Source organism: Ahaetulla prasina, chromosome 1 (genome assembly GCF_028640845.1).
Source record: "Ahaetulla prasina isolate Xishuangbanna chromosome 1, ASM2864084v1, whole genome shotgun sequence".
NCBI lineage: Eukaryota > Metazoa > Chordata > Lepidosauria > Squamata > Colubridae > Ahaetulla > Ahaetulla prasina.
Window position 1 is genome coordinate 333,675,597 of NC_080539.1, and position 25,530 is coordinate 333,701,126.

General features: G+C 36.3%; 1 protein-coding gene across 2 annotated transcripts in view; it reads right to left on the bottom strand.

The window, feature by feature from the left end:
* Positions 1 to 25,530, bottom strand: part of ATG2B (autophagy related 2B) — a 57,997-nt gene that overhangs the window by 12,314 nt on the left and 20,153 nt on the right. For both annotated transcript variants that reach the window (XR_009152651.1, XM_058162640.1), the window contains exons 10-30: positions 24,449 to 24,554; positions 22,762 to 23,023; positions 21,658 to 21,808; positions 20,737 to 20,832; positions 20,437 to 20,625; positions 18,818 to 19,091; positions 18,226 to 18,328; positions 17,027 to 17,222; positions 13,380 to 13,522; positions 12,224 to 12,381; positions 11,837 to 12,009; positions 11,262 to 11,412; positions 10,348 to 10,547; positions 9,882 to 9,962; positions 6,270 to 6,376; positions 6,048 to 6,140; positions 5,039 to 5,106; positions 3,397 to 3,473; positions 2,710 to 2,880; positions 1,800 to 1,941; positions 357 to 559 (exon numbers count right to left, since the gene is read on the bottom strand). Coding sequence is in view for 1 of the 2 variants with exons in the window: in XM_058162640.1 (XP_058018623.1) it covers positions 357 to 559; positions 1,800 to 1,941; positions 2,710 to 2,880; positions 3,397 to 3,473; positions 5,039 to 5,106; positions 6,048 to 6,140; positions 6,270 to 6,376; positions 9,882 to 9,962; positions 10,348 to 10,547; positions 11,262 to 11,412; positions 11,837 to 12,009; positions 12,224 to 12,381; positions 13,380 to 13,522; positions 17,027 to 17,222; positions 18,226 to 18,328; positions 18,818 to 19,091; positions 20,437 to 20,625; positions 20,737 to 20,832; positions 21,658 to 21,808; positions 22,762 to 23,023; positions 24,449 to 24,554 (3,144 nt within the window). In the remaining variant the exon portion in view is untranslated. The remainder of the gene's footprint in view (positions 1 to 356; positions 560 to 1,799; positions 1,942 to 2,709; positions 2,881 to 3,396; positions 3,474 to 5,038; positions 5,107 to 6,047; positions 6,141 to 6,269; positions 6,377 to 9,881; positions 9,963 to 10,347; positions 10,548 to 11,261; positions 11,413 to 11,836; positions 12,010 to 12,223; positions 12,382 to 13,379; positions 13,523 to 17,026; positions 17,223 to 18,225; positions 18,329 to 18,817; positions 19,092 to 20,436; positions 20,626 to 20,736; positions 20,833 to 21,657; positions 21,809 to 22,761; positions 23,024 to 24,448; positions 24,555 to 25,530) is intronic.

The window sequence follows — 25,530 nt, forward strand, 5'->3', positions numbered from 1 at the left end:
TGCAATAAAAATAATGACGAAACAAAATACTTAAAACTCAATATATACGAAAAGCAACTGAAGTCATTATTAATGCAAGGCAAAAACACTGGTTAAAAGTCTGAAAATTTTCAATTTAGGCCAAATCCCTCTAAATGGATAGATGAATGGATGAATAAATATCATTACTAAATGATATTCAATCACTCCATCAAGGATTCTAATATTTAGAATATTACCAATATATATATATGTTATTATTAACATTAATGACTTTCCAGATGGTATTTTAATAGCCATAATTTAATTTATGTATTCAAAAATCTACTTTCAATTTTTAAATTTCTTATTTTTCAATAGCATTAGGAGTTTCTTACAGAAATAACTGCCTTGGGTGCAAAAAGAATACAGAAGTCATCGTTTTCAGAAGGTGCATCTCCTATAACTTCATTAATCATGTTGGGAGTAAATGATGCATAGGTAGGACTTGGCTCTTGGGAGAGATTCCCACTTTCATCAGGAAATAGGAAAAGATCTGAACATGCTGGTGCTGGTGTTTGACTCTTTTCATCCATGCTTCCTAAAGAAGAGAGGAGAAAAAGTTGTAAAAGTTTCAACTTTTCCATGTAATCAAGAGATTATCAAGATAGACTGACTACATCTGGATGCAATTCTTTACTCTTCTAATATGGCTGTGAGAAGATCAGAAATTAACCATACTTTAGTATGTCACCCAAATTTTTAAACTGTCCAATTTTTACTGTTTTTAGTTTTTTACATGCCAAAGGTTGTTACAGAAAGAAGCAATAGTGAAGGACTGTAAAACAAAATTAAAATAATTTTTTGAAGATAACTTAGATAAAGACACTTACTTAAGAATGGTATGGGATAAAAGTAGGATAAATGGGTTAAAACCTTTGGCTATAATGTATTGATGGAATAATGGGAAAATATGAGGCTGAAATTTATATTATGTTATGATCTTAAAGAGTATTTTTATAAAACAATGTATCATTGGTAAATGGCATCCAAGAAATTTTCTAGAATATTTAAAAGTACCTCAAATTTACATTGGAAATGTGAACAAGAAAGAATATTTTTTCTTTTTTCTCATGGATATGTAAAAAGCCAGAAAATTTTATGTTCAATACATTAATTCAGAGGATTTTAAAGACTAATATACAATTATATTAGTTGGAGGCTTTTTTTTTTTTGAGACCGATGGACAAACAATTGGAAAAAGACATTTTCTTTTTATATATGATCACTGCAGCAAGATTGTTATACACAGAAAGATGGAAGGATTCAGTATCATCCACAATAGAGCAATGATGAAGAGCAATGACGAAGATGATGAACTTGAAGAAATGGCCAAATTCTTTAATTAGAGAAAAAAACAATATCTATGTTTATGGCTGATTAGAAACTCCTTATAGATTTGTTGCATGAAACAGAAAAACAGAATTATGATTTATGGTTTTGATTATTAGAAAGAGTAATTATAGAAAAAATAAAAGTTGTACTCTAACCATAGAACAAGAGGTAAATTTATAATTGTACTTATCACGGTTGTAAAGAAAATCAAAAGCTACTTCTTTCTATTTTCTTTCTTCCTTTGCTTTTGCACTCTTAGCTTTTTCAATGATTTCTTTTGTCTTAACATCAAATAAGTTTCTATGAATTTTTAATCTTCTTAAAACGTTAATAAAGCATTTAATACCCATAGGTGTGCAAATGATAAACATAATACAATGTGTTCAAAAAACAAATATGAAACTTAAATAGCTTTTGATTAAAAATAAAAGTCCAAATAGATTTACCATTAGCCTGTAGGTTAGAGGGGGAAAGCAATTGCTGGGTTTCGATCTCTTCCATAGCATCACTCATTAAATCACGTAAAATTTGTTGATCAGCTTCAGGAAGAACTGGTCCTTGGGAAGGTGGCCAACTAGAAGAATCTGCCTAAATAAGAAAGTTATACAGAACCACATTTGAAATGGACATGCAATGAACCTCTTCAGAAATTACTCCTAAACATCAAAAAAAATAAAAAAAATAAAAAAAATTGTATTAATATGGCCAAAACCAGGGGTAAAATGGCAGTGGGTGGTTTGAAGAACCGGTAGGAAAAATCCCTGCCCCTCCCCCACATGCCCAGGTGAGCCGCGTGATCATCAGTTGTTGTTTTTTTTACGTTTAAAAGCATTTTTTCTTCGGCTGAAAAAATGCTTTTAAAAGAAAAGAAAAGCCTCTGACGATCAGGCAACTCAGCCGGGATCGTCAGAGGAGCCTTTTAGAAACATATTTTTACAACCTCTTTGACTGAAGAGGTTGTAAAAAATGCTTTTAAAAGGCTTCTCTGACAATCCCAGCTGAGTTGCCTGATCGTCAGAGGCTTTTTTTTTCTTTTAAAAGCAAAAAAAAAATGCTTTTAAAAGAAAAGAAAAGCCTCTGACGATCAGGCAACTCAGCTGGGATCGTCAGAGGAGCCTTTTAGAAGCATTTTTTTACAACCTCTTTGGCCAAAGAGGTTGTAGAAAAAATGCTTTTAAAAGTAAAAAAAAAGTTGGCCATTCCCACTCAGTCACATTACCCCCCCTCCCCACCAAGCCACGCCCACAGAATCGGTAGTAACAAATTTTACATTTCACCACTGGACAAAACTAAATAATGAAAATTAGATGATTCCTGGGGAGGGGGGTAAAGGTTAAGAGAAATATATATTCATACCTTCACATTCTGTTTGGTCACTCCAGAAGTGCACTCCATTTTAGCAGGAGGATTCAAATCACCATAACTTGCAATATATTGTATGAGATTCATCAATGCAGCGCAGGAATCTGAGCATGTTCGAATGTGGATAACATCACTAGAACAATGTAGTTCAAAATATGGATTGCTCTAGGCAACAGAAAGTAAAAAAGTAAAACATTTTTCCCTATGAAAACTATACACACTCATATTTACCAACAAACAAAACATGCACGTTTAGAAGATCCCCAGTGTAGTGGTTTAAAGCATCAGGCTAGAAATTAGGAGATAGTGAGTCTAATTCCACTTTAGGCATGAAAGTCAGCTTGGGTAAGTCACTTTTTCAGTCCAATTCACCTCACAAAGTTACTACTGTGGGGTAAAAAAAGGAGGAGGAAGGCATATTAAGATATATTCACCATCTTATATAAAAAACAAAAAAAACCAGAAAACAAATACTAAAAAAGAGTCTGTTCAGGAATCCAATACAATTCTAGTCCTACTAAGTGATTTTCATTTTCATTGTAAATAAACCCCTCTTTACTTTGTAAGTAAGTCCTGTAAAGATTATTTATTTGTGTGTTTGTGTGTTTTATATATGTTCAAAATTAACCTTATTTTGTCAAAATTGTAAAGAAATAATTTAGTTTTTATGTTTTAACTTACCCTCTCTTCACCAGATTCAGGTTTCACTGTCCTTATGGTCAGTTCCAATAATCCCATATCCATAACTTGAACATAATCTGGAAAAAAAGAATAAAAAGATCTGCTTTAATACCGGTACTGCTTGTTTTTTTAAAAAGAAAATTACTTAAGTTTTCACACATTTTAAATTCAGTTTCCATATTAATGTATAGTAAACCCCTAACCATTTTCAACTTTTGTCATTTCTCCTATTATACTGTACACAGTTTAATGTGATTTGTACCAATTTATATCATTTGCATGAAGTAAACTGCCAAATATACTTCAGTAACAACAGATTTCTTTATTTCCAAGGTGAACCCTAAATGGTTGTTTGCTCAATTGCATCCAAAGACTGTTAAATGGAAGTCAGTTAAATTGAGGTTATTACTGTAATGTAATTTCCTTATAATTAATGACATTTTAGCTTTATTTGTCCAAGCTACCTGCTTTTTTTGCACTTCCCGCTTGTACAAAATAGTATTACTATTAATATGCAAACCCATTCTAATCTAGAGAAAATAAGCATATAAATTAACAGACATTCATCTTTAAGGGGTGAATTTCACTTCTGATTGGGAATATATTTAATCAGCATATACGTATATGGCCATTACTGTGTCCAACAGTCAGTGTCCAAGCTACTCTCCCCTCCCACATTCGTTTTTTTTTCCCTATCAAATATTCTGTATCCTTGCTATGATTCCTTTCCTGCTAGGCTGGGAAACAATAAACATTTTCATCCTAACTCAGCACAGAAGAATAGAGAGCAGAAGGGAAGATCAATTTATATTGATATTGTTTCCTGATTGCTTATTTGTACCCTATGACTATCATTAATTGTTGTACCTTAGAATTCTTGATGAACGTATCTTTTCTTTTATGTACACTGACAGCATATGCACCAAGACAAATTCCTTGCGGGTCCAATCACACTAGGCCAATAAAAAATCCAATCCTATCCTATCCTATCCTATCCTATCCTATCCTATCCTATCCTATCCTATCCTATCCTATCCTATCCTATCCTATCCTACTCTACTCTACTCTACTCTACTCTACTCTACTCTACTCTACTCTATTCTATTCTATTCTATTCTATTCTATTCTATTCTAAATGGATATATATATGGAACTAAGTCTGCAAATATCCAGAAGGAAACTGGGCAAATTGGATAGGAAAGTGACAACAGTAAAAAAAAATAAGGAGGTGAGGCAAATAATTGAATGTGTATGTGCAAGGATAGAAAGATAAAGAAGGGATAGATCTTTGAGATCTATTTCAGTGGTCTGTTATTGTAGAAGAAAATATGCAAATGAAGCACTGAGTAAAAGAGTACCTTAAATCTGAGTTGGTCCTGCTCAGTTTAGAGTTTCATGAGTTTTAGCTCCAAAATGCATCACTATTTGCATTTCTGGCTTCAGCTAGAAAGATTATTTGTCACCACAGATGTCTTTTAAGATTAGACGACAGGCTATAGAGTCTTTATGTACTCTAGAAAACTAGAGATCCAGTTGACATTTTACTAACCAATCCTACATGCTTAATATTGTAACACTTTTCAATATCCTAACTGGTTATGTTTAGTTCTCTGGGTTCTTTTCAAATGTGAAATACACTTACCTTTTTGGAGATTCACAGTAGCATTACTTTTGTCAGATAAATGCAAAGCAGCTTCATCCAAGATTATCCTATAGCCAAAAAACCCTAAATTGTGTATTTGGTATACAAATAAATGATGCATTTAACTACTTGACCTAAGAATACAAATGTAATCATTGAATTAACTTTTCACTGTTATTGAATTTGTTCTGATAAGGCAGTTTAACTACAAGTAGGAATAGATTCTCAAAGTGAAAACAAAATTGACATGCACTGTTCATTGAATTGCAACTGGAAAGATCACAAAAAACTACATACAAGCAAATAAAGTCTTTGGTTCTCAGAAAAAAGTGAGAAACTACAACAAGAATGAATTTTAAATATGTGTAATGGTAGAGGAAAAAAATAAGTTTTAATGGAGTCAAAGCTTCCTTAAAACCACGTTTATGTCTTCAAACTATAATTCTGTAGGCGAGAAACCAAGGGAAGGACAACATGTTGGGGAAAAAAACTTTTTAAAGTTTAAATTGTTATTGTTGAAAATATTTACAAATATTTGCAAATATTTTAAAACAAAAATATATGCATATCACATATGGTCAAAAAATGGGTGATTCAACAAGTATTAACAATTATAGATTTATAATGGATTTTTGTGACTTATGAAAAATTCAAACATTGAATTTCATTAAAAATAAGACCCTGTCTTATATTTTTTTGAACCCCGAAATAAACACTTGGCCTTATTTTCAGGGAGGTCTTATTATTTTGGGGTGTGTGGAGCAAGATGGGGCTCCTCTTGCCGTCTTACCTGATTTCCAGCTCTGCGTTTAAATATTTTTGGGGAGGCTTATTTTCAGGGGGAGACTTATTTTAGTGCATGCACTCAAAAGCTCAATTGAGCTTATTATCAGGGATGTCTTATTTTTGGGGAAACAAGGTATATGGTTTCATATTTTCGTAATACCTAAAAATGAGGTAAAAATGAGTTATAAAATAAAAATGAGGCTGTTGTCCTTTTAAATGTTACCTGAGAGTAGAAGATGATTTATCCAGTGCCATGCTACTTGAAATGCTAAATGTTTCAACAGTAAGAAGACATCTAGTTGGTAAAAATAAAGGCCTGCCAAAAAAAAAAAAATCCCACCAATGTTGTTATTTCCAAAAGTTTGGACCAAAGTATTTAAGAGATTTAAGACTGACAAAAATCGCCATAATGTGCTACTCTGAATATTCTTCTCATTTAACTTACTTGTAATTCAGAGCACAGCTCCAGAGATGGACGTGAAATGTTGTAACGGAGGCTGGAGGATTATATCCCAATACAGGTTCATCAGAAATATTCAAAAAATACAAAATCTACAATTACAAAAGCATAAAAGTAGACCCAGTGATTTCCAATTATCCACAATTTAAGGCCACTTCAAAACATATATTAAAAAGTGAAATAGTGGACCCAGTCGTAGCTTGCATAGTTTTACTATCCTACTGCAGCTTTGCTTGTTCAAATCTTGTTACTTCCAGTGTAGGTTTCTAGAAGGCACCCAGGCCTCAGGATGAGTGAGAACTAGCCTATGCTTTGAGGAGCATACAGAGCTCTGCTAAACTGTTTCTGGATAGAATCTTTCATTTGAGCTTATAAGAACTTACTGAGGCTGCGGACCAATTTTTTTAATACTAATAAAGAAGTTAGAAAACAAGGATGGTGAAAAATAGCTGCAAAATTAAAATGTTGCAATGCTTTTAAGATATATTTTTATAAATTTTTATTTTGTCCCATATTACAACTAGTCCTCAACATATGATCATGACTGGGACTGCAATCTTGATCGTAAAGGGGTGGTTAAGTAAGATGTCACTTTGACCAATTTGCTCAACTACTGCAATCCCATTTCTTTCCCTGCTGCCTTGAAATTTTCCCTGCTGCCTTGAAGGAGGCAGTGGTGAGACCCCTCCTCAAGAAGCCCTCCCTGGACCCAGCTATTTTAGGTAATTACCATCCGGTCTCCAACCTTCGCTTCACTGCGAAGGTTGTAGAGAGTGCTGTGGCACAGCAGCTACCCCAGTACCTGGATGAAGCCGTCTATCTAGACCCGTTCCAGTCCGGTTTCCGACCCGGATACAGCACGGAGACAGCTTTGGTCGCGTTGGTGGATGATCTCTGGAGGGCCAGAGACAGGGGTTATTCCTCTGCCCTGGTCCTATTAGACCTCTCAGCGGCTTTCGATACCATCGACCATGGTATCCTGCTGCACCGGTTGGAGGGATTGGGAGTGGGAGGCACCGTTTATCAGTGGTTCTCCTCCTATCTCTCCGATCGGTCGCAGACGGTGTTGACAGGGGGGCAGAGGTCGACCGCGAGACACCTCACTTGTGGGGTGCCGCAGGGGTCGATTCTCTCACCCCTCCTGTTCAACATCTATATGAAGCCGTTGGGTGAGATCATCAGTGGCTTTGGGGTGAGATATCAACTGTACGCTGATGATACTCAGCTGTACTTTTCCACCCCGGGCCACCCCAACGAAGCTGTCGAAGTGTTGTCCCGGTGTTTGGAAGCCGTACGGGTCTGGATGGGGAGGAACAGGCTCAAGCTCAATCCCTCCAAGACGGAGTGGCTGTGGATGCCGGCACCCCGATACAGTCAGCTGCAGCCGCAGCTGACTGTTGGGGGCGAGTTATTGGCCCCAAAGGAGGGAGTGCGCAACTTGGGTGTTCTCCTGGATGCACGGCTGTCGTTTGAAGATCATTTGGCGGCCGTCTCCAGGAGAGCCTTTCACCAGGTTCGCCTGGTTCGCCAGTTGCGCCCCTTCCTTGATCGGGATGCCCTATGCACAGTCACTCACGCTCTTGTTACCTCCCGCCTGGATTATTGCAATGCTCTCTACATGGGGCTCCCCTTGAGATGCACTCGGAGGCTTCAGTTGGTCCAGAATGCAGCTGCGCGGGTGGTAGAGGGAGTCACACGTAGCTCCCATGTGACACCTCTCCTGCGCAGACTGCACTGGCTTCCTGTTGCCTTTCGGGTGCATTTCAAGGTTTTGGTAACCACCTTTAAAGCGCTCCATGGCTTGGGACCTGGGTACTTACGGGACCGCCTTCTGTTACCTCATGCCTCCCACCGACCCGTACGCTCGCACAGAGAGGGCCTTCTCAGGGTGCCGTCCGCCAGACAATGCCGGCTGGCAGCCCCCAGAGGAAGATCCTTCTCTGTGGGGGCCCCCACTCTTTGGAACGAACTCCCCCCTGGTTTACGCCAAATACCTGACCTTCGGACTTTTCGCCGCGAACTGAAAACATATCTGTTTGTTCGTGCGGGGCTTTCTTAAATTGTTTAGTTTTAACTTCTAAATTTCTCTTTGGTGTTAATTGGGGTTTTTTAGATTCTTAATTATTTTAAATTCAGCCACATTGTATAATAAGTTTTTTAACTGTATTTTAACTGTATATTGCTTTTTTTATTCTGGCTGTACACCGCCCTGAGTCCTTCGGGAGAAGGGCGGTTTATAAATCTAATAAATAAATAAATAAATAAAATAAATAAATTTCTGCTAAATGAACTCATAGAACTTTAAGCGGGTACCGTCCCATGGAGCAATGAAGTACCTCAGATGGGTGGGGGAGGCCCTGGGAGGCAGTGTGCAAGTTCAGGAATGAAGTGCCACACTTGTTGGCAGCAATATTTATGCAGAGGTCTGTAGGCCTTCAGCAGTCTTCTCCACTTGCCTCTGCTCCCAGGCCATGACTTCAGCCCTAACCCATTGAGGCCACTGAGAAATGCTGCCCAATTTCCCACATCCACCTATTTCCTTTGTGACCTAGGTTGCTTGCCCTGCAGCATTTGGCTGTAACGCTGGGCCTGAACTCAAAACAAAGACCCAATGCTATCAGTAGTCTCAGTCAACTGTCACTCCCCCAGGCTTCATCTTCACCCCTAGCACTATGCTACCGCTGACAAATGTGCGTTGTTCTTCAAGGTGTGCAAGACTGAGAGGCCAGCAAGATTGCCCTGGCTGCTGCCCCCCGCCCCTCCGATCTGCTTTGCACCACTCACCTTCAGCTATTTTTCTCCTCCTGCTGAAAGGCCTGGCCAGCATATCTGAAACAGCTCGTGCTCATGCCAGACCTTCTTTCTGCAAGCCACCGTGCATCATTCTGCAAGCCTTGCACGGTTTGGAGAATGAAGCTATGGAAACACTGCAAGTCTCTCTGATCCAGAGTTGAAAATCCTCCCTGTCAAAATCCGAGCAGGATTTTTAGCACTGTGTGGAGATATAAGTTTCTCTGATCCAAAAATGAAACTTTTCTGTGGCTAAAAATCCTGCTTGGATTTCAGCATGGACCTTTTTCGTCAGCCTCCTGAAACTAGAGCAACTTCTCTTAGCAGAGGACAGAGACATTTGACTTTCTGGGGAAGCTGGCAGGGAAGATTGCAAATGGTGATCTCATAATCGTGGGGGCATTTGGCAACTACTTGTATGTGCACACAATGATGACTGTTGGGGAGCTGCAATGGCCATAACTTCAGGTCATAAGTCCTCTTGTTCAGCACCTTTGTAATTTTGAATGGTCATTGAATGAATGGTCGTAAGACAAGGATGACCATAAAACTGATGCTATTGTTCAGGATGTAGACTTTCTTTCAAATAAGTTATGTCATTCTCCCAGCTGATTTTTGCTTTAGCAATATATGCTCTACATTCCATGGAGTATATTTAAGTTGTCATTAGGCATTTTTGTCTAATTAAGGGTTTTTCTGTTAATTCCTGAGAATATCTATGTTTCTCAGTGGTTTCATTTGGCTGTGAGGTCATTAGACTGAGTGACGAGTAATTGAAAACAAAAAACAATTAGCAGAGTGATATACCTGTTCATGCCAGCTTAAACCAGAAGGAAGCACTCTATGCTGCAGAGTGGCTCCTCTTAACCCAACTGCAACTAAAAACTCCTAGAAAAAAAAGTATATCTAGTCAGTTTTAATTAAATGAATTAAATGAACATCATAACGTATCCTTTCTTTGATACTAACAATGCTAATAATGTTAGTAACATTACAAGAACTATGTAAACAGTATAAGAAGTTAGTATCTGACTGGAAATTCGAAGACTTTTGGAGTAGAAGTCCAGGTAGCCATAACAAGCAGGGTCAAATGTATAGAATTATGGGTTCAAATTCCTACCTGACTCTATTTACCAGTCATTTTTCTATAATACAATCTTATCCAATGAATTTACTGTGAGGATAATCCTAAATTCCTCTCCTAAGCTTTCACAGAAAAGCCAAAATATAAATATATTGACAGATAAATAAAAAGTTAATTCTAAATACAAACCTTTGTATTTGTTTCTGATTTATTTGACTGTATTTTAACGGCAACTGACAACATGCTTAAGCATTCCGCTCCTACACCATCTGAAAAAGCTGTATTAGGACCTTCTTCTTCCGAAAAATAAACAGTAGGTTCTAGCCAATGTGGATGTGTTGTACTTGGCAGTTTTATTTCAGACAGAGAGACTGTCTCTTCTACCACTCCTGCAAAAGGATGATTTGCTTATTACTTAAAGCAATTTGGAATGTAGAATGAAAACACACATTCTATCTTTCAGAATAAATGAAGATAGACAAAGTCTGGTAATATTCATAACGACTGTGAATGCACACACCCCGCCGCCCCCCCCACACATAGGCGCAGCAGCGACCCAATGACCAGCTGGCTGGTGGGAAGCACGCACGCATGCATGGCGCAGCTGAACTGGGGTGACGGCTCACATATCCACAGAGAGGGCGATGCCATAAGTTCATCATCACGGCATTATACTATCCAGTTTTGATATAATTATTCCAAATTATTTCCATTCTTCTCTGTATATATAGTTTTATAAATCACCAAAATTGTAATTAAATATAAACTAATGATATCAAAATATGAGTTGTGAGATTAGGCAACATATAAGTGGGAATGGATGAATTAAGTACATTAACTATTGACCTTTTAATTTTTGTTCCATAAGCAAAATTAAAATCATGCTATATTCTTTAAAAAACTCCTAGCTGCAATTTTCTGAATGAAGTGTAATTAAATATAATTCTATTTTAGCAACACAGTAGTAATCTTTTAATATTAGCAAAAAATTACGTTTGCATTTTTTTTCTAAAATTATAATACGTTTTATGATTTTCACTAACCCATCTTTTCAAAAAGTTGAACACAAATTCATTATCTACACTAATATTTCAATTTCATACCTTGATGATATAAGTTGAGACTATTAGAATGGAGACATATATAATGTTTGTCTTCAAACCCTTCATACTTGGTTACACAAAATAAAGATCCGTTACAAAATTCAAACCAAAATTCTCCATGTTTGTCTTCAAATACTCTTCCATCATCCTGCTACAGAAATAGGGGAAAATATATATTAGCATCATTTGCTGGCTGAATCTGATAGCCTTTGTTTTAGAATGAATTGTATTATTCGTAAGAATATTATGCTGCTTAATATACAAAGATAAAGACATCCTTGATCTGATACTGACACCTGCAGTTCTGTCTATAATATGCAGCTCTCTTAGCAGTATTATTGAAATGGTCTCTGCTGCCTTCTGAAGATCTTTTTTTCTTCTCAATGTAATCAATAGCCCTGGACTTCTCAGGTGCTCCCATAACAGCTGTACTAACAGCTAGTTTTGTTTTTTTTTAAAAATGGTGGTAGTGGTGGTAGGGGGGTTGGCCAAATGTCAACATACCAAAATAGTGTTTTATACATAAAATCCCACTACTGCAACCCACACTAGTCATTCCTACTTAGGTATCTCACCTTTATATCTGTGAATATTGACAATAATCCATGGTTTATATTTAAAAGAAGTGAAAGAAAATTCTGTGTGCTTCTGTTTTGCAATTCAGTTTTTTTCCTTCTCCGGGAACAATGATTAGAATCAAGAGTGGAGAAATATTGTAATGTTTCCTCCTCAGAGCCACTTTCATCATCTATAAAACCAATTAAGTATTTAATTAGTGAAACTAATCAAGATAACTGGTTCATTATATACTTAGGTGGACAGTATACCTAGGTCGAGAATATTTATGCACAGATTTTCCCAGTGTTAATTCTTAAATTCTTTTAAATAGATTACCGTAAATACGTACACATATTTTTGTTTAACAGAATAACATTGGATATATATTTTATGCAATACATTACCATAATGAATAGTAGATTTGAACTGGCTAAAACTGTCTTTACTAAATGTGTTGATCAGCTGGCTGGCGACTGAAATCCCAACACCATATGAAATATTCTCAAATGTTTCTACAGGAGAGGGAGCTGTGGGTTCCCACAATAGTAGATCATTGCTAATCCTAGAAAGAAAGAAAAAATTCTGATATTAACCAAGTGAATGTGGGAATAAAATGAATCATGACAAAACTATGCTGTGGAAAAAATATTTTTAAAATGATTAACCGTATGAAACTCAGTAATATATTCTAACAGAGGAGTGAACCTCTGCATCAGAGAAACACCTGTACATCAGATAAATATAGGTTGTTTAATTTATCTTTCCTTATCTTACTTGCTATATTTGTCAAATGTATTTGGAAGAAACACTAAGATAAGACAAAAAGGGTGACTGTCTTGCAACTCGACATGTGAATGTGTACTGTTAGTCCTCAACTTATGATCACAATTGAGCCCAAAAATTTATGTTGCTAAATAAGACCTTTGTTAAGTTAGTTTTGCTCCATTTTACGATCTTTCTTACCACAGTTGTTAAGTGAATCATTGCAGATGTTAAGTTAGTAACACGGTTGTTAAATGAATCTGGCTTCCCCATTGACTTTGCTTGTAAGAAGGTTGCAAAAGGTGATCACATGATCTCAGGCCACTGCAATGGTCATAAATATGATCCAGTTGCCAAGCATCTGAATTTTGATCATGTGTTCCTGGGGATGCTGCAACGGTTGTAAATGTGAAAAATGGTCATAAGTCACTTTTTTCAGTGCTGTTGTAACTTTAAACAGTCAATAAAGGAACTGTTGTAAGTCAAGGACCACCTGTAATATACTTCTTTAGAAATAGCATAGATACACACAAACATATGAATATGGTTCAAATATTTGCCAGCAATCAGGAATCAATTTATAGGCTGGTGCTCCAAAACACCTCATGCTTTTTCTTTGAAAAACTAAGTATCCTGCACTTCCCTGTAATTGCTGAAAATATCACTCAGCAGGCTGAAGAATTTTGAAGATCATACGGAAAATATCATAATGGGCTGCAGGGGAAGAAAGTTACCTTCCCAGGTTTTTATTTCAAAATGTCTCTGATGGATCCCAAAGACGTTTAATTTTATACTTACCTATTGTAAAGTTTCTCATAAAAACTCTTGTTTGGTAATGTTAAATAAACATTTGGCAACATGAGTTCTAACACATAATGGGAATTGCTGATTGCTTTATCTTGAAACTCAGTCATCTCCACTGCATCTCCTGGCATCACCATCTAGAAATGAAACAAATGAGGAAAATAAAACAGAGACAGAAATAATAAAACCAGAAGTACAAACAGAAATGCAAGCTCTAGTATCAATTTTAGCATGTTCTCTTTCCAGAAAAAAATGACATATTTTCAAATAAACCTTGTTTAAATTTAATTCAATTTAAAAATTAAAATGGCTAAAATATTTATCTCAATTTTATTGTTTCTTCAACCCAGGCCAATCAATTAATGTGAGATTTGAGATGAGAAGGGCTACCAAAACATTCTGAACCTAGAGTCTTTGAATTTTAATTAGCACTTTGACTAATTGATATTTAATCAAAGAACAGATTTCTTAGAGACATGTACATATACCAATTAAAAGTAAAAAGTTTTGAAAGCAAATAATTTTGTTTTGCAGAGGAGCTCTAAATCTAAGGACCTGCTAAGGCCATGATGGCAAACCTATGGCACGTTTGCCTGAAGTGGCACTTGAAGTCATGCCACCTGGCACGCGCAACATCGCCTGTTTCTCTTCTGGGTTTCTGACACGCATGCGCACGTGATGATCAGCTGGCCTTTGTGTGTGCGGCAGTGCCAGAAACCAGAAGAGCTGGTCTGTAAGCCGGGAATGGGGCTTCCTTGAACTTTGGAATTGGGAGTGTCCAGGAAGGAAGACCAATGGGAATTCTCCCTTCTACAGCGTCATCGGTTCCCAGGCAGTCTCCCTTGACTTCACCCACTTGAGGAGAGTGTTCCCTGCAGAGAAGAAGCCCAAGTTGGTTATTCAAGCCAAGTTCCCCCCTCCAACTTTCTCCGCTTCTCTCTTTCCGAACTGTCTCTCTCCTCCTTCAGGTAAAGTCCCAAAGGACTCTGCCCAGAGACTGATGACACTAAAGCAAGGAAAATTCTCATTGGTGATGCCCCTCGTTCTGGCCCCATCCATCTAAAAAGTCTGAGATAAGCACAAAGCTAGTTGGGCAACTTTGAGCTAATCACTTTTAACCCTAGAAAACCCACGTCCAAAAAATATTTTCAAAAAAAATGTATGGAGTGGGCGTATATTGTATTAGGTTGGCTCTTCTTCTGTCTCCTTGGCTGGTTCTAGGTGTTAGAGGGTCAATTCCAAAAGCTTTGTTGAGTATCTCAGGGCTCTGTGCTTTTAGTCCACGCGCTCATCAGTATGTTGATAATATTCAGTTGAATATATCTATCTCTGGCCAATTAAGCAATGATGTTGTCTTCTCCCAGTACCTAGAGGATGTTGGAGTTTGGATGAGGAAGAACAGAAATTTAATCCTAGCAAGTCCAAGTGGCTGTGGAGTCTTAGACCACCTGGTTCTGGGGATCGTCAACCTTTGGTCCTAAACAGAGTTACAATGCCCCATGAGGTCTAATATGCAATCTAGGGTTTATCCTGAGTTCACCCTAACTCCTTTCAATCAGTAGGCAGATCTGAGTAGGAAGGCTTTTCTACAGTTCAGTTTGTACATCAGTTGTGTCCATTCCAAAACCAAGAAATCCTCCTTACAACCACAATGGCTCTCTTACTTTGCATGTCAGCTACTGTAATAAGCTCTACATGGGGCTACTTTTGAAAATCACCAAGAGCTGAGCCTGGGCCAGGATGCTGTAGCACAGTGATGCACAATCATCATTGTTTGTGCTGTGGCGTTATGGGACAGCTATGCCTATATAATAGAATAGAATAGAATAGAATAGAATTTTATTGGCCAAGTGTGATTGGACACACAAGGAATTTGTCTTGGTGCATATGCTCTCAGTGTACATAAAAGAAAAGATACGTTCATCAAGGTACAACATTTACAACACAATTGATGATCAATATATCAATATAAATCATAAGGATTGCCAGCAACAAGTTATAGTCATACAGTCATAAGTGGAAAGAGATTGGTGATGGGAACTATGAAACGATTAATAGTAGTGCAGATTCAGTAAATAGTCTGACAGTGTTGAGGGAATTATTTGTTTAGCAGAGTGATGGCCTTCGGGAAAAAACTGTTCTTGTGTCTAGTTGTTCTGGTGTGCAGTGCTCTATAGCGTCGTTTTGAGGGTAGGAGTTGAAACAGTTTATGTCCAGGATGCGAGGGATCTGCAAATATTTTCACAGCCCTCTTCTTGATTCGTGCAGTATACAGGTCCTCAATGGAAGGCAGGTTGGTAGCAATTATTTTTTCTGCAGTTCTAATTATCCTCTGAAGTCTGTGTTTTTAACACCTTTGTTCTGTGAATTGCACTAATTACTATTAACCTCTGGGTACAATTCAAGATTGTGATTATTTTTAAAGTACTGCAATACCTAAAGCCTAATTATTTGAGGAATCATCTACCCTTCAGTAATGTCTGCCTGTCCTGTATGAGCCAATAGAACCAGCTTGCTTTAGGGTCCCTTCAATTAAGCAGTATAATCTAGTTGGATCAAGGAAGTGAGTCTTATCTGTTGCTGTACCTGTCCTCTGCAACAGATACCCCTGGAGATCCACAAAGCCCTCACTCTACTCTCCTTTAAATGAACTTTAAAAACTTGGCTATTCCTCCAGGCTTTACATCATCAGTGGTCAGGCTGCTTTAAGACAGGTAGGATGACTGTTTTTCTTTCTATCTACTTCCTTCAAGCTATTGCCGTATTTTTCTTATATTTTATTGTTTGCTATTTTTGATTGTAAAGCCATCCAGAGTGAGAGTTAGACTTAGAATAGCTTTATTATCACTTTGAATGTACACTAATTCAAGTACGTTAAAATAAAATTTCGTTGCACACAGCTCTCAAAGGGTCTTCACCTCCAAAATACATTACATAAACATGAAAAAACAAACAAGCACACACACACACACACACACATAATTATGCATATACCCACATATATTATGACAAGGAGAAACAACACAGTCTAGTTTGGATGTATAGATGCACATGGTGAGGAAAACGAATCAAGCTGAGTACAGTTGTTCTGTAGGCTAGAAATGTTAACAACAACAACAACAACAACAACAACAACAACAGAGTTGGAAGGGAGGTCTTCTAGTCCAACCCCCCGCCTAGGCAGGAAATCCTACACTATTTCAGACAAATGGTAATCCAACATTTTCTTAAAAATTTCCAGTGTTGGAGCATTCACAACCTCTGCAGGCAAGTTGTTCCACTGATTAATTGTTCTAACTGTCAGGAAATTTCTCCTTAGTTCTAAGTTGCTTCTCTCCTTGATTAGTTTCCACCCATTGCTTCTTGTTCTACCCTCAGGTGCTTTGGAGAATAGATGAATGGACAAGTATTTTACACAGTATACTATCAACAACTTCAAGATATAATTGTAAATGAAGCAGCACAGAATTAATTCTAAGTTCCTAAATTGAAATCAGGCTGTGCTTATTTGGCATTATTCTTTTGTTAGTTTCATTAGTTATGCTACTACATTTTGAGATTACAATAAAATACGCTTTAAAAAAAACATGTAAATTTCTAAAATCATATAAATGATCTCTAAACATGAATATTCATCCTACCTCTTCATTCTCAAACATTACTCTACGAGAGGAAAAGGGAGACGGTTCTGGTCTTCTAAGATCACACAGCTCCTTCAGGGATTGACATCCTCCTTCTTCTTCCTCATGAAAATGACCATCCATTTCCTCCTCTTCCTCTGGAGCCATTCTTTCCAAAATGGAGTGTACAGCAAGTGGGTTTATTTTCAGTACAATCCTGTTTTCCAAACAAGCAAATTAACACAACAAATTCCTGAAACAGTTAATGTTATGAAAGGTAAGCAGGAAACATCATACATCCTTTTCATTCCTTTTCCTATAGCACCCCTTTTCACCTTGTATTGTCAAGTGTTCTCATTTCATTCTTTACATTTCATGTATTTTTTAATGTCTTTATAAGCTCACAACATGATGTGCTAATTTGTAAACTGTCTCAATGATATTTTTATCCTTGATGTTTTAAATCAGATTTCTCCAATCTTTCTGGCTTGGCAGTCCGGAGGGTGGGGGGAGCAGGTGCCTTTACGTATGTATGTGCATGTGCCACACTTGCATCAACAGTAGACCTGTGTAGCACTCATGGCGATGGTAGCCCAAGTGGGGGGGGGGCACGCACACACTGGCCAACCTGGTGGCCAACAGATGACAGCCTGGTAGTGGGCTGCGGGCCACAGGTTGGGGACCCTTATTTTAAATGATTATAACATATATATCTTAGAGCAATTATGATGGCTTGAGATGATGGCACCTAATTTATCTTGGTAAATCTGGAAAAGGCTTAGCAGGGTCAGATCTTGTTAATAATTGGATAGGAGGCCACCAGAAAATCCCATGAGTGTAAATTCAAGTAAGAAATTTAAATATATTCTAGCAGAAACAATGGCAAATCACTTGTATAATTGCCATTTAATGCTATAGAAGCATAGCATTCCATGCTTGACTTGAGAAATGTTTAACCTGGGGGTATGGTAAAGCACCTCCACAGCAATAGGGGACACATCCAATTTATAAATATAAATTAAAAAAATACAATATCCAACTGTTACAATCGCATTCAACCATTTTTGCAAATTTGTCAGAGTATAATTAATTTGGTTTTAATAATATGGTTTTTGGGTAGAAAATCCAAGATTTACACAGGGAATAAATGTAACAGATATTGTGTAACAGTGTATCAACATTTTAAGAATGCAGGAAGAAGATGAAATATCTTGCTTTACCGTGGCCAGTCAAAATTGTCTGATGAAACCATTTCTCCAAGAACACCACTGGAAACTTTAAAAAACTGTGTAGCAGATTGATCTTTGTTCTCTTCAAATGATCCTGCGACGAAAACAGAGAAAATAATTACATATGTTCCTATGAACAATAGTGAAGCAATAACAAATCATACAGGAAACTTAGTAGAATTGTTTTGTCTTTACATTCATCAGAAAAAGTTTTTTGTAACCATGATTCTCAATTGCAAAGAAGAGTAGCTATCCTGTAAGTTGCAGATGTCCTCTTAAGACAGAGGTGGGGCGCTATGACCCCTTTATGACTTCTGGAATTCAAGTCATAAAAGGGCCATAGTTCCCTATCCCTGTCTTACGATAACAAGAACATAAGGGCTTTATTCAAAGTTATAATTAATTATTTTCACTTATATGCCAAATGTTTAAAACTATTTCCCTTTCCCTTCCTAAAGGAAATAGTAAATATGCTATTGTTATCTGATCATTTGTACTTCATGGCAGCAACTATTATATAAATATAAACAATAAATAAATAAATAAATAAATATTATAAACTATTATTGGTTCTTTATCTTACCAGTTAGTTCTTTAAAAGTGAGCTCTATTTGAATTTCCTCTGAAGATGGCCCTCCAATAAATTCTGTTTTAAGTTCTGTGTCTGAGAATTCTAATTGAAGAATTTCCTTTTGAAGTGATTTTTTAAACCATGGTCCTCGTTCTGGATCTGATCGTAGGTCAGGTATTGGGAAGCGAACTGAAAGCTTCAGTGCTGGTGCAGTCACTTGAACTGATACTTTGCAATTAGTGGGAGTACGTGAATCATCCAGAAAAACTTCAGCAAATGCCTTGTGCTAAAACAGTGCATAATAATAAAAAATAAACACTCTTTTTAAAGCATGGGGGGGACCTTAATTGAAATATATAAAAAATATAGTATAGCACAAATATATTTGTATGTATGTATTTGTGCTATACTATATTTCTTAGCTGAAACTATCCACCTCTTATGGTTGCTATATACACAATATTCTGCTAAAACAAATAAATCATAAAACTATTTGTAAGATTTCTAATCTCACACGGAAGTTTTTGCAAACTAACCCTTCATTCAGGGCTGGACATCTTCCCCATGTCACATAATTTAACCTAGGCAAGGTATGATGAAATCCAGGCATACAGATACTAGAGTTGGATTGAAGATTTATGGATCTCTGAATTCTAGCAAATATCTATAATTTCCATTAGATGGGGTATATTTTTAGTAGCTTTACCGTATCTGTTTATGTATACAAGTCGCATCATTGCTCCCTGCAGTCATGTGACCGCACTTCAGATGGGTCAGCTTTACGAGAAGCCAAGTATTTCACGATGTTATTTGTCAGTTTTCAGCATATTTTGCTGATTTCTGACAAAAAAACCCAAATGAATGTGGCATTTCTTTAAAGATCTCAAATTTTGCTTGACTATCATCCCAAGAAAGGTCAGAAAATTACATCCAGTCACCTGGGTGCCTGGATTTATAAATGCAAGTTCAGGCTCAATTATGGTCGTAAGTTGAGGACTACTATTACAAATTAATGTTTGTATTTATGTATTTATTTATTTAAATATTTTGTATAGCTGCCCATCTAATATTGAACTCTAGGAGGCTCCCAACCAAGAAATACCTTCAGGTCTTCTCATATGTAAAAATCACTACACTAAAAGACCTTTTCAGCAGTGGTGAAATCCACTTACTGGTTCTATGCATGCGCAGATGGTAAAATACCAGGACATAATGACGTCCCGACGGGTGGGCGGAGCCTCCTGCTGCCAGAGCTACCAGTTCCGCGAGCCAGATAGAACCGGGCAGGGGGGGATTTCACCGCTGCTTTTCAGGGCGATACTTTTCATAATGCCTAGCTTTCCTCTCAGGGATTTAGTCAGAAGGATTTGCAAATCTGTCTAATATTATTGCTGGTGAAATTTTTATATTAGTTTTTACTGTTTTGTATCTTACTGTATCTTATTTTTGTTTTTGGTCTTTTTATTTTTCTCTGAGTTATCTAGGGGACAGTTACAGTATATCACTAATAAATAAACAAATAAATAAAAAGCAAAAATGTCAGTACATCAAATTTCCAACAAACCAAATGTTTCTATAAATAATCAAAATGTAACCAGTACACAAGTAAAGCAGAATGATTTTCTACTTACCAGGCTAATATGTTTGTTGTAAGAAGTGTACATGTGAGATGCCATAGTTTCCACTGTGGTTAGCTTTTGTGGTTGAAGCAATGAATTTAGTCTGTCTACAATGCTAATATCCAATTCACAGAATGCTGGACTCAGCTTGATTTGTAAATCTGCTTTCTGGGGAACAGAACTCAGTCTCCCCTGGCTACCCTGTTAATAAAACACTACAGACCTATTACAAATGTAAAATACAATTTCTACACAATTGCATAAATGTATATTTATATATTTCAAAACTCAGATTTTTTTTATCAACTTTACCTGAGGCCCTTTGTTGTCCAAGTGTTTGTAATGAAGTTGAAGGCATGAGGGGAAATGTAACTTGTTTTCTTGCTTTTCAGAATTAAACCTAAGGAGCTTTAAAAGAAAGACAACAAAATTGGTAATGATTCTAATTAAGACACAGCTTAGAAAAACCAAAAACTCTTGTCTACCATTTTGTAAATGGGTTTCCACATGTCCACTGTGAAATCCCCTTACTCTTATTCTTCTTTCAGACTCAGCCTTCTAAAACACTAGAGAGGAGGTGAAGACATGGAATGATGAAATAGGAAATAAATCTGCTCTTTGGGTAAAAATTCTATCAGCAGATTATCAGAATGACAAAGCTCAAAATATTTGGGGGAAAAATAAGAATGTTATTGTTCATCTCATTTTATTACATGATCTTTTACCAAGCAACCCAGAGAGTTCATATTTTCCTTGCTTTTTTAGGTTATCTAGAGCAATCTAATAGATTTTAGATCCCTAAGATGATTATTATTATTTTGCTTTTTGCAACACCCTTAGCGATTGGAGAAAATATGTTTTAAATGTTTTTAAATTGAATTGTACAGCTTATATGCTAAAGGTGGAAAATTCTGAAGTGATTATCTTGATTTGATTTTTTTTACATCTCAAAAACCTGGCATTTTTTTAACATGGATGTGTAGACTTTTTATATTATATTACAATCTTAGTTTTCTCCACTGGGAAAGAATGATTTCTGCCTGGAGCAACTTTTTCTAAATAGTTATTTCCAATCCAAACATCTAGCTACCAAAAAGTCAATTGTCATAAAGCAACATGTTTACACATTTACCCACTGAATGCAATTTATGTATAAGTAAAAATATAAGTACAATTTCATACTTTTCTCAGTGTATTTCAACTACTAATATTAACTGCATACATATAATTTACCTCTGTATAGTGAGGAATTTGGGAATGGGAGTCTGTAGAAAACAGGCATTCCAGAAGTTCCATCTGTCCAATAGATAAGTCTGTATTCAAACAATGAGAGGCTGATCTTTGTCGCTGCTCATAGGACACTTTGAGGCCTATACCTATAAATCTAACATGACAAATAAGAGAACTATTAATCAACGAACACACATGTAATTGCTCTTTATTGCTTGTTATAAAGTTGTGAAAAAGACATAATTTTAACTGCCAAAATAAAACATTTGTTTTGCTAACTTTTTCAAATATGCAACAGTATCTCAAATATAAGAAAAAGTATCCACTCCAAGTGCTATCTGCCACCAAAGAGAAAAATTGGTCAAGGTTTTTTTTAAAAAAAATAATAATAATAATGGCAAATCTTGCTCTGTAGTCCAGGTTTAGGTGCCTCCCAAACATATCCAACTGCCTTCTATGTGACCGAAAACAATGAAACGCCTTGCAAATAGAGGAAAATGAATAACTTGGCCAGTTTGAGCTAGTGGTTAAGGCACCAGGTTAGAAAGTGGGAGACCATGAGTAAGTCCTGCCTGAAGCATGAAAGCTGGGTGACTTTGCACCAGTCTCTCTCAGCCCAACCCACCTCACAGGATTGTTGTAGGGAAAACAGAAAGAGGAAGGGTGGATATGTTCACTGCCTTGAATTATTTATTAAAAAATAATAAAGGCTGGATACAAATAAACAAATAAAAACAAAAATTTTAAAAATACTTCTATACAATTTGTCTCCATACTTTAAAATCATCAACCAGGCACTTTAAACAGGTTCTATCATAATATGTTTCATATCAAAAACAAATTCAACTGTGTCAATGGGGAGGCCCATATTATGGAATAAATTACTGTGGATTTGAAGCAACCACTTTCTTACTACATTTAGGAGGGACTTGAAACGCACAGGATTCACAGGATTCACAGGATTCTCTTTTATGTTTGAAAGCTGTTATGCTTTAATGTCAATTTATATATTAACTAAACAATAAATTAATGTTAATCTACCATCATTCATATAGACTGCTGGGCTCTGTTTGTTACATTACTAGATAAACAAGAAAAAAAATGTACCGAAGGTGGTCATGTGAACAAGCCTTTGCAAATACTTTTCGGAGCAACAAAAAATCTTCTGTGGGAATCTGAGCTGGATCAACTTTTTCTATCTGGGTAAAAAAATCCTGTGCCATTGATGTTAGCGGGCTAATGTTTAGTGAAGTTTCAGGTGGTGGTAAAGGATCAATATGGAGCACGGACACCGAGAAAGCACCCACTACTAGCCTAAAAAGAAGTTCAGGTTTTGACTCATCCACTGAAATAGATCTGGATGGAAGAGCTGGAATGAAATAAAAATTATACTACTTAAAAATAATCTTCAATAGTATGCCTTCACAATTTCACACTACTTTTAATTATTACATCAGCATTAAGTATTAAACTGCTACAACTGTAATATATTATTACTGTAATGTATTATTAATTAAATAATATATGCAGAAGCTAGATACCTTCTTATTTATCATGTAGTTGAGGCATATTTGAAATGCTGCTTACATAAGAAAATAGAATTTGTATTAATTACATTTTTATTATATTACATATTTAATATGCTTACTTTCTTAAGGAAACAGAATTTCAGATATGGCTCAATTCTCTACATAAATAAGACGGTATCTAGATACCTTATTTATGCATATCAATAATAAAAATACTCAATATTTTTTTTAAAAAAGCATATGGTATATCATATTCAAATTCATATTTAGCAATATATTATATGGCAGTAATATAACTTAGTGACATTCTGCATTTTTAAGATTCTTATGCAGTTATGAAAATACAACTATCCAAATTTTCTGAAGCAAACCCCAGATAAAATAAATAGTAGGAGCTTCATATATAAAAAACCAAATAAAATATTCTGCTCGAACTTTTGAAATACCCCAAAATCAGCAGTTACTTTGGATCCAATACTAACTATGCAAATAAAGGAGTCCTCAACTTACAACCATTCATACAGTGACCAAAGTTACAATGGCAGTGAAAAAAGTGACTTGTGATCACTGCAGCATCCCCATGGTCACATAATCAAAATTCAGATGCTTAGCAACACATTCATATTTTGTTTTTTGTTTGTTTTGTTTTTTACATTTATATCCCGCCCTTCTCCGAAGACTCAGGGCGGCTTACAGTGTATAAGGCAATATTTATGACGGTTGCAGTATCTCTGGAGTCATGTGTTTATCTTTTACAACTTTCTTACAAAGTCATTGGGGAAGCCAGATTCACTTAACAACCATGTCACTTACTTAACTTCAGTGAAGCCAGATTCGCTTAACAACTGTGGCAAAAAGGTCATAAAATGGGCAAAACTCACTTAACAACTGTCTCACTTAGCAACAGAAATGTTGGGCTGAATTGTGGTTGTAAGTTGAGGACTACCTCTATCAGTAAGTCTCTTAACCAGGTAAAGGAATAGATTGCTGTGACACCTTAGATTATAAATATATGAAATCTTGATTGAGATTTCAAACCAGGAGACTAACAATAACAACACAGAAGAGCAGGTGAGAATATTGATTTCTAGTTTAAACTACCATTTCAAACATAGTATCATAATGTAACCTTATTTTTAAACTAAAACATGGTGTTATTTAGAGCACTAAAAGAAACAAACAAAAAGGTTCTATTGCACCTTGTTGAAAAATATGCTACGTTGGTTTTGAATAATGAGGTATGCTATTCCCCAATTTTCACTTACAAGTCCTTCGTAGTGGAACTGAATGATTAGTGTTAGGTGTAAATGATGCACTTCTTAACTGTGGCAGTTCCTGCTTGTTTTGATCAAATTCTCCCCATGCTGACTGCTATTAAAATAAGAACATAAACGTTATTATGCTTCCATTATATAACATTTCAGAATTCTGTAAGCTTATTATTAATAATAAACAATAGAAATGTCCCCTACCCTTTCTGCTGTTACAAAAAACAACAACAACAAAACCAAATGTAATGTAATGTAATGCCTTAGTTGTGGCTTGGGTCTGTCAACACACATCATGAACTCAAGAGTTGCTTCTCCCCTCCTTGGGAGGGGAGAACTTTAATTTCATTAGAGCCAAAAGTATTCCCTATTAAAAAAATTATTAATACAGACAAATGTCAATGGTCTCCAACCATTCTTTTAGGTACTGAGAAAGTGGTTTGACTACACTTATGGAGAGCCCTGGATGAAGTGTATTATTTGGACTTTTTTCAATCAGGACCCAAGCCTGGGCATGCATTTAAGATTGTAGTAATCACTTTTGCTGATGATTATTGCAAGATCTGGATATAAGGACTACAACCATCATGGTTCCATTCTGTCCAACATTTTATGGTCTTTGATAACATTATTCTAGATTGACTGAAAAGCTGGAAGGTGGGTACTCTTTTCTTCAGTGATTTTTATTCATGAGTGGGCATTTCCAGATATGGTGGATAGAGAGAAGTCAAGCCCTCAGCCACTCTGTTGTGGTTCTTGGAAGGCTTACTCTCTTCCCCACTACTTTACAAAAACCCATAGGAACTAGCCACCAGTACAATGTGAAGTAGTAAAAATATGATGATGGTACCCAATTAAGTATGTCTACCCAGCACTGATGAAAAAATGGGATGAAGGTCCTGATTACCGCTGAAAGTTGTTGGATGCTAAATGGCAGAGCTGGTTTAAACTGAATCCTACCAAGACAGAGTAGCTGTGAATTGAGAAGCTAATTTAGTCAAAGATGGAGCTATGTTGAAATTTGAACTCATGACTCGTTTTTCCAGATGGTGCAATATAACCAGAAGTACCTATGCACA